This window comes from Lepidochelys kempii, chromosome 7, assembly GCF_965140285.1.
Source record: "Lepidochelys kempii isolate rLepKem1 chromosome 7, rLepKem1.hap1, whole genome shotgun sequence".
Taxonomy (NCBI): domain Eukaryota; kingdom Metazoa; phylum Chordata; order Testudines; family Cheloniidae; genus Lepidochelys; species Lepidochelys kempii.
Genome location: NC_136386.1, coordinates 52527345 through 52542747, shown reverse-complemented (window position 1 = coordinate 52542747; position 15403 = coordinate 52527345). Strand labels below are relative to the sequence as shown.

The 15403-nt window shown below is 45.1% G+C and overlaps 1 protein-coding gene across 6 annotated transcripts in view; it reads left to right on the top strand.

Moving 5' to 3' along the window:
* The window catches only part of LOC140914586 (uncharacterized), a 93288-nt gene that overhangs the window by 29375 nt on the left and 48510 nt on the right, over positions 1-15403 (top strand). For all 6 annotated transcript variants that reach the window (XR_012159904.2, XM_073352742.2, XM_073352745.2 and 3 more), the window contains exons 3-4: positions 11330-11491; positions 14533-14686. Coding sequence is in view for 5 of the 6 variants with exons in the window: in XM_073352742.2 (XP_073208843.1) it covers positions 11330-11491; positions 14533-14686 (316 nt within the window). In the remaining variant the exon portion in view is untranslated. The remainder of the gene's footprint in view (positions 1-11329; positions 11492-14532; positions 14687-15403) is intronic.

Here is a 15403-nt window from a genome sequence, read left to right as displayed (position 1 = left end):
GGAGTGGTGAGCATGCTAGCCCATCTCATGGTATAGCACCACCTGGGTTACTATGAGGTGGAGGTCACAGGCCTAGAAATTTGATAATACAGTGCACCTTCAGGGCCAGGTCATCCCTATTACTGGAAACAGTATATAGTGAGTGAACGCGGGCTAAATGCATGAGAGGAATACTGCAGGGCTGCTTGCATTCATGCTTTAAGACAAAGATCCCATTTTAAGTAGCAAATATCACACAAGAGCAGCAGAAACCTAAGTGCTTTGAGATCAGTAGGTGGAAGGTGCTGCATATGCATAGAGCATTCTTCTCCTCGAAAGCTTGGCCAGTTTCACGGACTTATTTGCTTCTCCATCCCAGCGTAGAATGTGCACCCGCTGAGTCTGAAATGCAGCTAGAAAAGTGTTTCAGTCACTGAGTATAAGAAGACTTTTTCTGCTGCTGCTCTTTGTTGGCATGAGTTTGCTCTAGTGCTTTGCTTCATGTGCTGACAGACTACTGACTTGCTACCTTATGCATCTGCTTTCAAGATCCAGCAATGAGAAAATATAATCAAGTAATTAATTCTTGAGAGAGAGACCAAAGTGTACTGTGATCAAAAGGAAGGAGCTATACGGCCTTGTCAAACAATCCTGCAAACACACTGAACATGCTGAAAGATGCACAATGGTGAAACTCTTCTACTGATGCCCTTCTCCCCCGACAATAGCTCATCTATTATGCCTGGTCTACACTATGCGGTTAGGTTGATGTATGCTGCCTTGTGCCAGCTTAGCCGTGGAAGTGTCTTCGCTTGAATTTGGCTCTTGCTGACTTACGTGCCTCTCTCGCTGATTTAATAATACCTCCTCCCTGAGCGGCATAGAGTCACAGTTGATGTAGTTAGGTCAATGCAGTGTCAGTGTACACACTACGTTTTGTACGTCGACTTGTTACTAGCCTTCAGGAGCCGTCCCGCAATGTCCCACATTGACAATACAATCGATAAAAGCGTTCCTGGTGAGGACGTGCACCGCCAACACAAGAAGCCAAAGTGTACACACACAAGTGATTTAATAACTGCGGTGGCTGTAAGTTAGGTAGACAATTTTATATTGTAGACATAGCTTTAGACAAGCACCAGAGCAGTGCGAAGGCCTGCCATTTGCCTAATTCTCATTGATTCTAGTGAGGGTTGGGTCTCTAAATCCCTTTGAGATCTGGGTTTAAGCACCCACACCAAGATTTTCAAATGTGACTAGTGGTTCTGGGTGCCTCCATTTTTGGGGGGTTCAAATTGAGACAGAAAGTGCTGTGCACCCACTCTGTCAAAATTCAGCCCCAGGAGGTGTCCCATGTTGGGCACCCTAAATCACTAATCAATTTGTGGGAATCTTAGTCTTTAAACTTAGATTGTGAGTCTTTGGGGCAGTCTTCTCATGATGTGTGTGTGCAGAACCTAGCACAATGGGGCCTCCAATAAACAGACTACATTTAAAATGAAAGGTAGTGATGGATCATGGCCTTAGCTTACACCCACACTTTCCCCACCACGCTGTACACATACATCATAAATATACTTTATTTGGAACCCTCATAAAGATATTGTCTGTTGATCGCTAAGATCTGTACTCAAACCTCCTAGCTATCTCCTGTCTCCATACTGAGCCAGACAGTCCTGAACATTGAGGAAGTTCATAACAGACTGACCCACAGGATCCAGCTATGTTCATGGCATACTTGCAGGGAAGTCAAATAAAAATATCAAATACTGCTAATGGGAGGTTGCACTGTAACACTACTTTATTTTTTAGAATCCAGAAGAACAACACACAGTAATCGAAAGCAGAGAAACAAAGCTGGATGCTTCCTGAGGCAGAGAGGCACAGCTCTCCCCATCTTATTCTAGGCTGACTGCCTGCTTGCTTCAGCTCCCTAGCCGGCAGGTAGATCAGGAAACAGCCCCCCACCCCTGCCCACTTTTAAAGTGACAACTTGCAATTCCAACAGTCCTCAGTACAAGACAGGTTCTCCTCTTTGACGTACACAGCAAACATGCCATGTTGTAGGACTGAACAGCCCCTTGCTCCCTGTAGCTAACTGCCTTCTCTGACAAGCCACCAATATAAAAACACATTAAGCAATATTTTCTAAAGTAACAGAGATTTGATAGAAATTTGGTTGGGTGGACCTTTCAAAAGGGGCTGGCACAGGCCAGCTTGGGGGCAAGGAGTTGAGGGGCGGCTCCAAGAGCAGGAGAGTTCTGCAGAAACTGGGGTGGTGACCCCATCAGACAACCACATTTATTGCCTGAAAAGTACTTTAAATACTTTGTGAAATGGAGCCTCAGTTTCCCACTAAAGGGAGCATTGACATAAACCCAAGAGTAAATTCTAAAGAGGCTTAAGAGGAAATGAAGCTGCCTCTGTGGTTTGTTCTTCCTTTTTAATATCCTCACTGGCTGAATTGTGAAGCTCTAAGTCAATGCCAAGAAGCTAATTTTTTTGTAGCTGTACTAATGCAGCAGTGATTTATGCTAGAAGAGGGTACAGTGCATATTAATGGAGTAGATAAATAACGCAGCATGTCAAGAACAGCAGCTACTAGAACTAGCATGATGCAAGATAAAGACTCTATGTTAGGCCATAAGGAAGGTTTTGTACAACAAATGGAGGATGGATTGAAAACCTTTTAAAAGCCGTGGCCCAGATGTTCAGCTGCTGTAAGTAATGTACTCCCATTGAAGTGATTATATTTACAACAACTGAGCCTGTGGCTCCCGACCTCTGTTTTGTTGATCAAGGCGCCCTGGATACAACATGGAGCTCAGGATCCAAACTCCACTCTAGATCCAGACTCACCTTAAGGGCCCAAATGTCCTTTAAATGCAATCTCCTTGTTACACTGGAATGCCCCCTAGTGGTATCTTTCTATCCTGATCTGCTTGGCTAGCTTGGCAAAGTGAGCCCCCTATTGTCCAGCCAATTCTAAATAGAATGGGGGGGTTGGTTTGGTTTTTCCATTTCATGCTGGTGAAAAGTGCCAGGATGACAGTCCTGCATCTCCATGTAGCTACAGGACAAACATAGTCTGGGTAGCAGCAGCCCAAGAGTCCTCTCTTCTGCAAATCTTCCTTGGAGGGGCCACCTGTCTCCATGGCCTGTTCATTCATGGCCTTTCTACTGCAACTGCCAAGATAGGGGGTAGCTGTGGTGGCAGCGTTTGTGATGTGGACACTTGTCCACTGAGAAGTGAGCTGCAAGCCATCAAACAGCCATATCAGATGGTGATAAATTTTGACTTTGGCTGGATTCATCTCATCAACTCAAGCTGATTACATTGTTACCAATCCCCTGACTCAACCCAGTCCCTTGGAATATTTCTCTTTAGACACTGGTATGGTACAGGACAGAAGGAGAAAGCCACAGGAGGGCATCACAGTCAAGTACCACTTCCATAGTGTGGGTGTGCCACTCAGGGGAAGCTGCAGGCTATCAGTGAGCATGGCTGTTCCTGGAAAGCAAAGTAAAATACAGGGTGGGGAAGATTAGAAAAGTACAGAATGAGTCCTCTGTTTCCTGTTATTCAGGAGTCTTAACAAAGCCGTCAGCTTCCACTGACAAGTGTTTTCCACTCAGCCTATGACATCACTAATTGAGTATTCCAAGCCCAGGATGTGCTGTTTGCAATAACATTCCAGAGCTGTTGAAATGTTGCCTTGCACATTCTTTGGGATCCTGGAGCGCTGTGGGTAAAAGAGCCACACGCAATAGAAAGGGGTGAGCCGAGCAAGGTGCAGAGGAGAACCAAAGCCTGTAGTAAGAGCACAGCCTCCAAGCTAATCCTGCCTGAGAGTAGGAGCAAGACGACACCTATTATTACGTTAGTACCTCATGACCCTGAACTTGATTGGGGCCCTACTGTACTGTGTGCTGTACAGATCCCAAGGATGGACATTCCATACCCAAAGAGCTTACAGTCCCAAAAGACAAGAACGGCAATGGGTGGCAGAGCCAGGATTAGAATCCAAGTGTCCTGACTCCCCGTGCAGTTCAACGCCCTATCTGCTGTACCCAAACTGCTTTCCCAGAGGGCTACAAACTCATTGCTTTTACTATCTTCAGACACACCCACATATTTGACTCTGTTCTCTGGGAAGTAAGAGAGCAGAAGCACTACAGCTCACTCTAGTGGATGGTGCCTAGCACTTGACTTTGCTTGCATCCATGTGTGCATCCATGAGTGCATCCTTCACTCACATTCATCCTAACACGCAACACACCGTGCAAAGTTTACAAGATTATGGTCTGATCCTGAGTTCAGTGGGAGTTCGGAGGTGAGTGGGTGAAGGGGTCCAAGCCTCTCGGGGCACTCAGCACCTTTTCTGGGAAGCTTTTAATAAGCCTAAGCCTTGTGTGAACTTTATTTGTGTGGCTCAGGACTCCAGAACATCCTCCCACTGGAGACCAGGAAAAGCCTCCCCATGCCAACTTCAGATCATGCCATAAGATCCAGCTCTTCCCCACAGCACTCTCCAAAGAGCCATAATGGAAGAAAATCCCAGGGTATGCACCAAACTAACAGCCCATGGTAGAGCCCAGAGCAGGACAGAGCATTGATGAGATGCTCACAATCACGAGTCCTGATTACATCTAGATTAGGCAAGGGAGGTCCTTGTCCCCTGGCAGCACCAACTGCACTTAAACCTCTTGCAGCACCTATATACCAGCCACAGGTGGTAGGCAAATAGCTAGAGACTGAGGGACAGATTTGCAGCTAGTGTAGCTCCACCAATGTCCAAAGAGCTAGGGTGAGTTGCACCCAACCCGCTGAAGATCTTGCCCAGAGACTGTAGCTACAATTTTAAACGTTTCCCCTGTGGATGCTCAGGCCTGCATTTTCAGATATTTATAATTTTAAAAACAAGGGCCAGGTCCAAAGGGCTATGCTGATTCACACTAGCTGAGGATCAGGCACCCAAATGTTTAGGGCTTGGTCGGTGAGGAGGTCTAGGCCAGCTTCTGTTCTCAGTTACATCAATCTGGAGTAATGCCTTGAATTCACCATAGAGTTGCTGGGTTGGATCTTCAGCTGGTGTAAATCAGCATAGCTCTGCTGAAGTCAATGGAGCCATGTTGATTTACACCAGCATGGGATCTGGCCCACTCAGTATTTAAGCCAATGGATCTGACAGCAGGATCTCGTCCCCCCTAAATTCCCAAAACTCAGCTGTTTTTTATTTTGCTCCTCGTCTGTCCATCCCTGTCTCCTCCATCCCAGAACAGCAGTGGATATATTTTTTTACTGCTATATATTTATCATGATGTCAAAAATGGCTTTTGCTCAAACATTATTAAAAATAATCACCTTCAGGTAGGAATAATGGAAAATTTCAGCTCTGATGATGAACATTTCAAGGAAGCTACAGTCATATGGAATTGGAAGGAATGGGACTTGCAATGGAATCTGTTTTGTAATTGTACAGTGGCACAACAGCAAGCTAGCCTAGCTCTCTCTCTAGCCTTTAGAAAGATTGACCCCAGGACGTCGTACAGCAGGTTCCGAGCAGCATGCTGCATGAGCCAGATGATGATATTTAGGGAGTGCTGCTTAAATATTTCCAGTCTATTGAAAGAAATTCCTGGAAAGGCCACATGGCGTCTCTTGCTGAGCAATCATTAGGGAGGCAATTTGCTCTATTACCGAATCAAAAACTTTCTGTGCTTGACATCAGCTCTGTCAGTTTCAGGCACATCAAAAATTAACTGAGACATAACCCTAATCCAAATCAGATGTATTGCACCAGCAGTGCAGTGAAGGTACCCATTTCCAGGTATATCCCCCACTGCTGAAGGACAGAGGCAATGAACTTGCATTGTAACTGCAGGGCAGTTGCAGTACATTTTAGGACTTGCCTGATGCTTAAAATCCTTCAGTCCTCATTTTCTCCTCTAGTATGATGAACAAATGTTTTGGAGCTCTGGGAGCTATTAGCAAAGAGAGGCACTGAAAAGTAAAGGCCTGTTCAAAGCCCCTTAAAGAAAGCCTTCTAATAATTTCAAAGGGCTTTGGCTCAGACCTTAAATACCCATAAAAGCAGAATGTTTAATTTTTGCTGGCGGGAGCAGCAGGCCCTGTGTATTAGGTATTAGATAAATCATCTTTTCTTCATTTGCATTTGCTAGGATAGCTATAGGATGATGCTAATCACTTAAATTGAAGATTACCCAAGAGGATAACTCAGATTACCTGCACTCTGAAGAATTGTTTGGGAATCTGAGTGGCCAGCATGCCAGCCCAGTTAGATCTTTAATCTGATTTAGATCGTCAGCTGGGTTATCACCCTAACTCCATGGACCTCTTGGGCATGGCTAGAGCACACTGCACTGCAGGTATTCTTTCCTTCCGAGGGCCAATGAGGGCTCCTAGGCAGAAGAGCGTTAGTTTTAGCACCCTAAGGGTGCTGCCATAAGGTCACCATCTCAGAGCGCCCCCCACCCCTTGGCTTCCCCATTACCAGTGCTCCGTTAGACTAAGAAAACCTACTAATATGCAGATCTCAGATCACAAAATAAAGTTCAATGCCATAACTCAAAAGATTCTGGCTCCTCCCCTTTCTGTGACTCCAGGTTCTTCATGAGTCTCAATCATCCTTCAGCCTGGAGGGCTCAGCCCCAGAAGCCCCTGCTAGAGTTCAAATGGGCCAAAGGAAGGATCCACATAAATAGCGTCCACCCACCCTGTGCTTATTGTTATTATCACAACCCTCCTGGGATATCTCCCCATTTCCCTGGGCATTCCTCTGGCACTGACAATCATCCGGGCCTCCCTTCACCTGGCCTACTCTTCTCCTTCTTGGCTCCCAAGATCCTTTATCTATCTCTTGAGTAGGGTTGCCAACACTCCAGGATTGTCCTGGAGTCATCAGGAATTAAAGATTAATCTTTACTTAAAGATTATGTCATGTGATGAAATCTCCAGGAATTCGTCCAACCAAAGTTGGCAGACCTACTCTTGAGCCGAGGTGCTACCCTGCCTGCTAATTGGGCCTAGCCAGGGCACAACTGCTCATTCACAGAAGGACTGAGATCCTCTCCCTTAAAGGGGCGCAATCACCCTGGGACAGTTGGTCTGACTTGCATTGAGGGCCAGGTAGGCCCCTGGCTGCCCCATAGCATAAGGCGCACAAATGCACAGCTTCCCGTAAGCCCAGGAAAGGAGAGAATAGCTGTAGTGCAGTGTGCTCCAGCCACACCCCCGTAGGTCAATGGAGGTAGGGCAATTTACCCCAGCTGAGAATCTAAGCCAGATGACTCCTGATCCCTTCCTGCCCCAAGTACACAGTATGTGAGCATCAGGGTTTTCTTTCCTCTTTTTTTCCCTTAATGATTTTACAAACAAAAAAAAACAATAATAGAATATTTCAACTGACATATTATGCACTACTACTGATATGGTAGGAAATAAATATAAAAATGGGGGGAAAGTCAAAGAAGTTTTTCAGAAATTCCAATTTGCAGGAAATTTCAGTTATATTTGGTTTTGTCCTGATTCAGACCAAAACCTGTTTTCAGAATGTTAAAATTTTGTGCAAACTACAAATTTCAAGTGTCAAACAGGTCTAGTGCCCAGCAATTTTGAGGAGCCCATCTTGAGGCAGTTTAAAGGGGACTGATTTCAGAGGGTGAGTGCTCAGAACTTTCTGAAAATTGGGTGTCTCAAGTTGGGCACCCAAAAATCACTAGTCATTTTTGAAAATTGTGGCTAGAGTTCATAGAACACAGGGTTTTTTCTTTTTTTCTAAAAGGAACACATTGATTCTCTGTTCTCTGAATGCTCCTGGATCCCTGTCTCCCTTCTGCTACACTGATGTTTTAAACATACATTTTTTATATTAGATCAAAATCCATCCTGACTCCTTTTTTAATAGTTCTGCCCACAAAAGAGTGCAACCAATCATAAGGAAAGTGAGCTAATATTCCTGATTTATGCAGTGTCACATTATTTAATACGATTTCACAGGATTTACGTCACAGACTCAGACCTAAAACCATTTGAACATAAGAACAGATTTTATAAATAACATTGTATCATTGTTTATTTAAAAATAATCCTGATGCTGATTAGTTTTTGAACCCACCAAGAACTTTTTGACATAATGGAAAGACAGGAAGAGACCCGAGGTTTGTATTTCCCCAAAAAATGTGTACTGCTGTGAGAAAGGACACAGAGTGAACTTCCCACTTTTGTAGAGGCAACTAACTTTCTGACGTAAGATAAACTTTAGAGCAGAGGCTTTTGTAAAAATCTGGGTTTATTTTACTTACTCATATCACGTGCCCATCGACAGGCAGAGCCAATGTGTAAATGAGCTTCTGTGTGTATTTGTTAGTGGGATGTTCAACAGATTATTACAATAAAGAAGACTAATGTGTTTGCCAGACAAGGCAGCCAGATGCAGAAAATGCAACTGGACAAAATTGTTGCCTTTCTTCTGACACCAGCTTCTCACGCTGGCACCAGAGTGGCCCCTCTGCTGAGTGACAGTGGAATTGTGGGGCCTTCCAAGTCAGCTTCCCAGTGGAAGAGAAATCAGTAATGCAGAATCAGGTTATAGTCGGAAGCTATTTTGCTACATAGTGTGGAATAGAGGCAGTCACAAACAGCATGCAGGCAATCCCCTCTTCCAGAAGTTACAGCTCACCCACCAACGCTTGCTTCAAGTTGCTCTGTCCCAAGAATTGCCACCAAATATAGAGAATAAAGCAGAGGGCAAACCTTTGCTATTGGTCATGGTGTCTCCCAAAGGACAACAGCAAAACAAAACCTAACAACAATACAGTATTTCTTCCGAAGACTGAACATTTACTCTCATGCTAAGAAATGGAACATGTAAGTCTATGTGTATGTCAAAGGGTGTGCCTCCTCTGCAGTGACCCCCTATTGGCCAAATGTGGCTCTGCAGCCCATTGCCTCAGTTTCTCTTTCAAAGTCCCAGAAATAATCCACAGAGATTTATATACAATAACAAACCTCTTTCTTGGGGACTGGTTTGTTAACATATAAAGTAAAGTAAACCCAAAGCAAAGTCTCTTCCATCTATTCCTTTCACAGTTTTCCACTGGGCACAGCCCCTTCCTCTCCCTGAGGTCTGGCTGGCTCCAAGCCTCTCCTCCAGGCACACTTTTGAGTCATCTCAGGGCTCTATCCCTCAACGTACCCTAGATGCATCCATTCCCAGACTGTAGTCTCTCCTCTTTGCAGTCAGGGTGTTGCACAGGACTCTTTGGGCCAGTGTTTCTGGACTCTCAGCCACTCCTCCAGCAGCTTCCTTCAGGAGCCCTCTTCAGCAGCTCCCACAGCTGCTGTCTTTCCCTTCATGAAGCCAAGGTGCCTTCCCTTAAGCCCAGTTGCGTGGCAGGTAATTAGTCACAGATGCACTGCCTCCAACCCCCATTAAACGGGCCAGTCACCCTGTGACAGTGGAATAGACTCATCTAATTCTTGCCATAACCATATAGGGGGCCTAATCCTGCATACTTTCCTCAAGACAAACACCCATCGCCACCTGGGTAAGGAACTCAGGGGACCTGATCCAAAGCCTGCTGGAGCCAATGGAAAGACTCCCGTTGACTTCAGTGGCTTGGGTTAGGCCCAGAATGAAGTTCACTGCCTAACTGGTGACATGAGGCTAAATCAGCAGTGATGTAGATGTTGGCATAGGTTGCACACCTAGAGCCTGGTTCTCTGTCGCCTTCGACATTGTGTCCTTGTGTCATTGTGTACATACACCTATGCCATGCCACCCAATCAGACTTCCCTACTCACTTACACTGGGGTAGTGTCTTCCACTCACTCTGCATAGCTGCAAATGACTCTGCAAGGTGCAAAGGCAGCAGAGATCTTGTGCCCCAGACTAGGTTAGTCCCAGAGTGGCAAAGCACTGTAGCTTGCACTGGCTAAGCAGTAATTCTGCAGAAAAGGACCTGGGGATTACAGTGGGTGAGAAGCTGGGTATGAGTCAGCAGTGTGCCCTTGTTGCCAAGAAGGCTAATGGCATATTGGGCTGCATTAGTAAGAGCATTGCCAGCAGATTGAGGGAAATGATTATTACCCTCTATTCGGCACTGGTAAGGCCACATCTGGAGTACTGCGTCCAGTTTTGGGCCCCCCTCTACAGAAAGAATGTGGACAAACTGGAGAGAGTCCAGCAGAGGGCAACAAAAATGATCAGGGGGCTTGGGCACATGCCTTACGAGCAGAGGCTGAGGGAACTGGGCTTGTTTAGTCTGCAGAAGAGAAGAGTGAGGGGGGATTTGATAGCAGCCTTCAATTACCTGAAGGGGGTTTCAAAGAGGATGGAGCTCAGCTGTTCTCAGTGGTGGCAGGTGACAGAACAAGGAGCAATGGTCTCAAGTTGCTGTGTGGGAGATCTAGGTTGGATATTAGGAAACACTATTGCACTAGGAGGGTGGTGAAGCACTGGAATGGGTTACCTAGGAAGGTGGTGGAATCTTGATCCTTAGAGGTTTTTAAGGCCTGGCTTGACAAAGCCCTGGCTGGGATGATTTAGTTGGGATTGGTCCTGCTTTGAGCAGGGGGTTGGACTAGATGACCTCCTGAGGTCTCTTCCAACCCTAATATTCTATGATTCTATGATCAGACATTTAGAGAGGCCCAAAATCAGCCCTGATGCAGACAGATGCAACTCACATTGATGTCAATGGGCTAAATTCCTCCAGGGTGCAGCTCCATTGATTTCAGTGGAGCTACATCAGGGATGAATTTGGACCCAGGAGTGTGACTGCATACGTTCTAGGCCCAGATTCTCACTTATGCTATGGGACTTTTACACCACTCTGGAAGGATAGCTGTGGGTGTAAATGAAATATATGGAGATGAGCACCTAGTAGTTTGGCTGCCCACTGGAATCTGCTCCATCTGAATCTTGAGCCTGAAGGGTTGGGCTGGAAATAGCCTCTCTCCCTGCTCTTCCAGTTCATGCAGCAATGCCATAAGACATTGGGGCATCTTGGGGCTATCATAAGGTGAAATTTCATTTTACTGGGACTCCTTAGGTTGCACTGAAAACTTTAGCACTGCTGGTTCTGACTGGAGACAGATGGGGGTGCAGCGTGGGCTGAAAAAAGTGAACGAAACAGACTTTTTCTAACCTCAAAGATAAGGTTTGGGGTTGGGATAAAGGCCTGGGCTAGTTCTCATTTTAACCACACTGCTCGCCCGGTGTATTTTTGGTGGCCTGTGAAACTGTAACAGGGGAGGTAGGGCAATAGCTGCTCAGAATGATTTTGCCACTGTTGGTCTGTGCTCTGAATGGCTTTGTCATTGCAGGTGAACCAAGGGAACACCAAGGCTCTCAGCTCTGGCCTTGGGTATCTGGAACACATCTGTCAGCTGATAGAGAAGATTGGGCAGCTGCAGGAACACAATCTACGACTCCAAAAGCAAGTGTGTGGTTTGCAGAAGGAGCGGAAGATGAGCCAGATAAAGGAGGTAAGAACAGGTAATTAGGTGCTCTCTGGGTTATGGGAAAATGCTGCCAACCTCAGCCCTAGCATGAGGGTACAAAACCGCAAAGCAGGATTTATAGCCCCCGCATTCCAACTGCAGTTACCGGGGTTTTTCCTTATTTACTTCAGGATAATAATATTATTAATATTATATAATATTATTATTATTTTGTTGAAACTTTTATTTTTGGGTGGCAAGTATGGCTTTTTGACTTAGTGGAAATTGGAAAACATTTCTGTTTTTGTCAAAAATATTAGGGTTGTCATCCAACCCCCGTCCCCTCCCCAAAAACACCCCTCCTACTACTCCCAAATGTTTGGTTTTAAACCTAATCATTTTGTTTTTAGTTGCTGAAAACTGAAGATTTTTTTGGTGTTTGGCTGCCAAACAAAAATGAAACATGTTCTTTTTCATCAGTTTGTTTGGCCAGGGGGTGGGGGTTGAAACATTATTTCACAACCAGCTGTATCACTGGGTGCTTTTCTCTGAGAATCTCAGTGTGATTTACAAATGGTAATAAATTAAGCTTCACAACTCCCCTGTGAGGCAGGCTAGCATTATCTTCCCCACTTTAAATAGAGGGAAACTGAGGTACAGAGATGACATGACCTGTCCAGGGTCTCACAGGAAGGTAGCATCAGAACTGGGAACAGACCCCAGATCCGCTGACTTCCAGTCTCATGCTTTAGCCATACAATCATCCTTCCACGTTTTTTTTTTAACCTATCACCATCAACTCAATAGGAGGGGTTTGTGAGACTCAGCGCTCAGCAATTTGGTTTTTTTGGGGGGTGGGGGTGAGCAGGGGAGGAGGAGGATTCCTTTGTTCTTTTGACTACATTCTCCCCCCCCACACACACACCCCGTGCTTCTCACCCACCTGCTTGGGCTGCTACTGGAATAGGTGACTTGCCCCCTTTCAGAAACAAAGCCAATGTGGCATTGTGAGTCAGCAAAACGGCACATCCAGTAATCTCCTTGTGCCCAGCTCTCTCCCTCAGAGCAATGCTGCCTCCTACACAGGGCCTGGGAATGGTTAGCACATTTCCTGAAAGCTTAACAATTGTGAGTCATTGTTTGCAGCAACCCTTACCATCTGCATTACCAGGGCCAAATCTTCAGCATAGCCTCTCCATTGACATTAAAGGAGCTACCCCGATTTATACCAGCTGAGGATCTGGCCCTACATTTTTAACCTACATGCATTTTGTATTTTTAAAGATCCCTTGGCAGAATCTCCCTATCTGCAAATGTAATGCACCCACCACTGGGGTATCTAGTTCACAGTAGTAATATGCTCTTTGCATTTTCAAAGCACTTTACAAACACTAACTAATTACCTGCCCTTGGTATTTAAGAGACCTCCCCAACATCATAACATCTCACCATCCTCAATGTATTAATCCTCACAACCCTTCTGTGATGTAGGAAATACTGTTATCCCCAACTGCAAAAGGACCAGCTCCTCAAAGGTATTTAGACGCCTAACTCCCATTTCTTTGAGGATCTGGGCCAGGGAGACTAAGGGTAACATTTTCAAAAGCACCCAAGTGATTTAGGAATCTATGTCCTATTGAAGTCAACAGAACTCTGCTGATTTATTAGGTTCTGCTGGGAGTTGAGGGTGCTCAGCAGCTCACAACATTGGATCCTAAGTGCACAAGAGATCTGACAGGAAAGCCCCCTTTTAATCATAAGGCTTCTAAGCTCTTCCTACCCAGAGAGTCCTTTAATCCTTTGGAAAGTACCAAGAGATGAAAAAGCAAAACATCAGTTAGAGGACACATGGACTCCTGGAGAAAGAGAGCTGTATCTCCCAGTGCAGTATCAAAGGGTGGCAGAATGCTACCTGCACCACCTTCTCCTAGGATCCTAGCAGATCTCTTCAGCTGAGTAGCCACAAACAGTGCTTGGGAGAGATGTGTCCAAGGAATATCCACAGCAGATGCTTCAGGGGTGCTGTTTGAGCTGGGATTTCCAAAGGGGGCTAAGGGAATTAGGCACCCAACTCCCACTGACTTGCAAGGGATTCCTTTAAGCCCCAGTGAAAAATCCCAGTCTAAGAAGGTGGCACTCTTCCCTCTGCTCTGCAAAGCAGCATCCCAGCCTGGAGGCATTATAGAGCACTATACTGTTGGGTAAACAGCTTTCAGACGAGAGGGTTAACTTAGGGTTAACGTGACTGCTTGTGGTTCTTAAAAGGAGCTTACCCTGGTGTCCTGGTCAAATGCCAACACCAGTAAGGATCTATTTCTACCTAGTTACATTCCCCTGCAGTTGCAAATAGATAAAGCACTCTTCATGTCTTGTCCTAAACTCTTGTGTAGCATTCCTGGGCATTGTTAAACAACCACCGCATTCCACACACGTGACAAGATTAATCTACAAATTATGGAGAAAACGATATTGAATTTAAAATCACAGTTCACTTAGGTGCAAAACGGCCTTACGCTGATACATGAAACTTCTTCACAGAGTCAGTTACAAGCAATCAAGATGTCACTGCTTTGGCAAGTAACTGAATACCACCTACAGCATATTTGTTTAGCAACATTTTATCTGACTCTGGCATCCCGGCTATAAAAACACAAGATACTATTGTTTGTGCATTTTCCTACAGAAATAATATTATCTTAAATTGTGAGTCACTTTTATAGTGGGATGTGTTTATTTACACACACAGTGTCTTGGTTGAGCAGCTGTGAATATGGAAATGTGAATTCAGTTTCTTTTTGGAAGAGATGTTAAAATATGTTGACTATCAGTCAATGTCTATAAGTTTTCAGCAGGATGCTGATGCAGGGATCAAAATATTAATTGCTAACAACTACGCTTACACCTGACAGGCCGTTAGTACAAAGCACTATTTCCAAAGCACTCAGAATCTTTAGGGATCAGCTGCTAGAGAAAACATGGAATAATCCTGGACATCTCTAGTTTGGAATCCTTACAATTTGTCCGCAATATCTCCCTGCCCCAGTTATCTTGTAACAGCCTGCATACCTTCTCTTCGTCTGGTGTAGGAGTATTTTCTGCAGCACTGTTCCTGTGGAGCTGCCAGCATCTTGCTCAACTCGTACCAGGAGGTGAAGAAATTTTTTACTGGGAGGAGCAGACCGCACAGTCTCTTGATTCAGAGTGGAAACCAGTCCGACCTTTCAATCATCCCAGAAAGAGGTGGGTTTCGGTATTGGTGTTGATGTCTCATGGCCCTGATTCACTCCCACCCTGCAACTTGTGTTGTCATCTACACCTGTGCCAAGTGGGGGTAAAATGCTACTAAATCAGGTGAGTGGGGTTTTGCACTGCTTTTGCACAGGTGTAAATGACTGCACAAGACAATGGAGAATCAGGCCCAAAGGGCTCAATCCTGCCTTCATGCTCAAATGGGATTATCTGAAATTTATAGAAGTTAGAGGTTCCTGAATCTGTGGCTTTATTTTCACTAGGCAAAATGGTGTAATTTTTACCTGGGTTATCCCACATTAAAATCCTAGTTCAGTGCTTCCCAAACCTTTTACTGCCAAGGACCCCTTTGGCATCTAACTTATTGGCCTAGACTCCAACAAGTTTCATGTTACTATTATTCTGTTAGTCACTATCTGTACTTCTGTTTTTTTCTAAACGGGGGCATTACTTTCCTATCTTGTAGAAGTGTTGTGAGTCTTGACACCTTCTAACCCCTCACAGAGAGCATGTAGTCTTGAATAGGCAAGTTCTGATACTACCCGAATGCCCATGCCAATGTGGGAATACCCTTACCAGCTTGACCTCTTACATCTAGTACATGTGAAATCAAACTGCATATAGGATGCCATTTTGAGAACAAAATGGAGCCTCCATGGGGCAAAAGTGCCAGAACATTGTTCTGACATGTTCTGGCCCTGGCTCAAG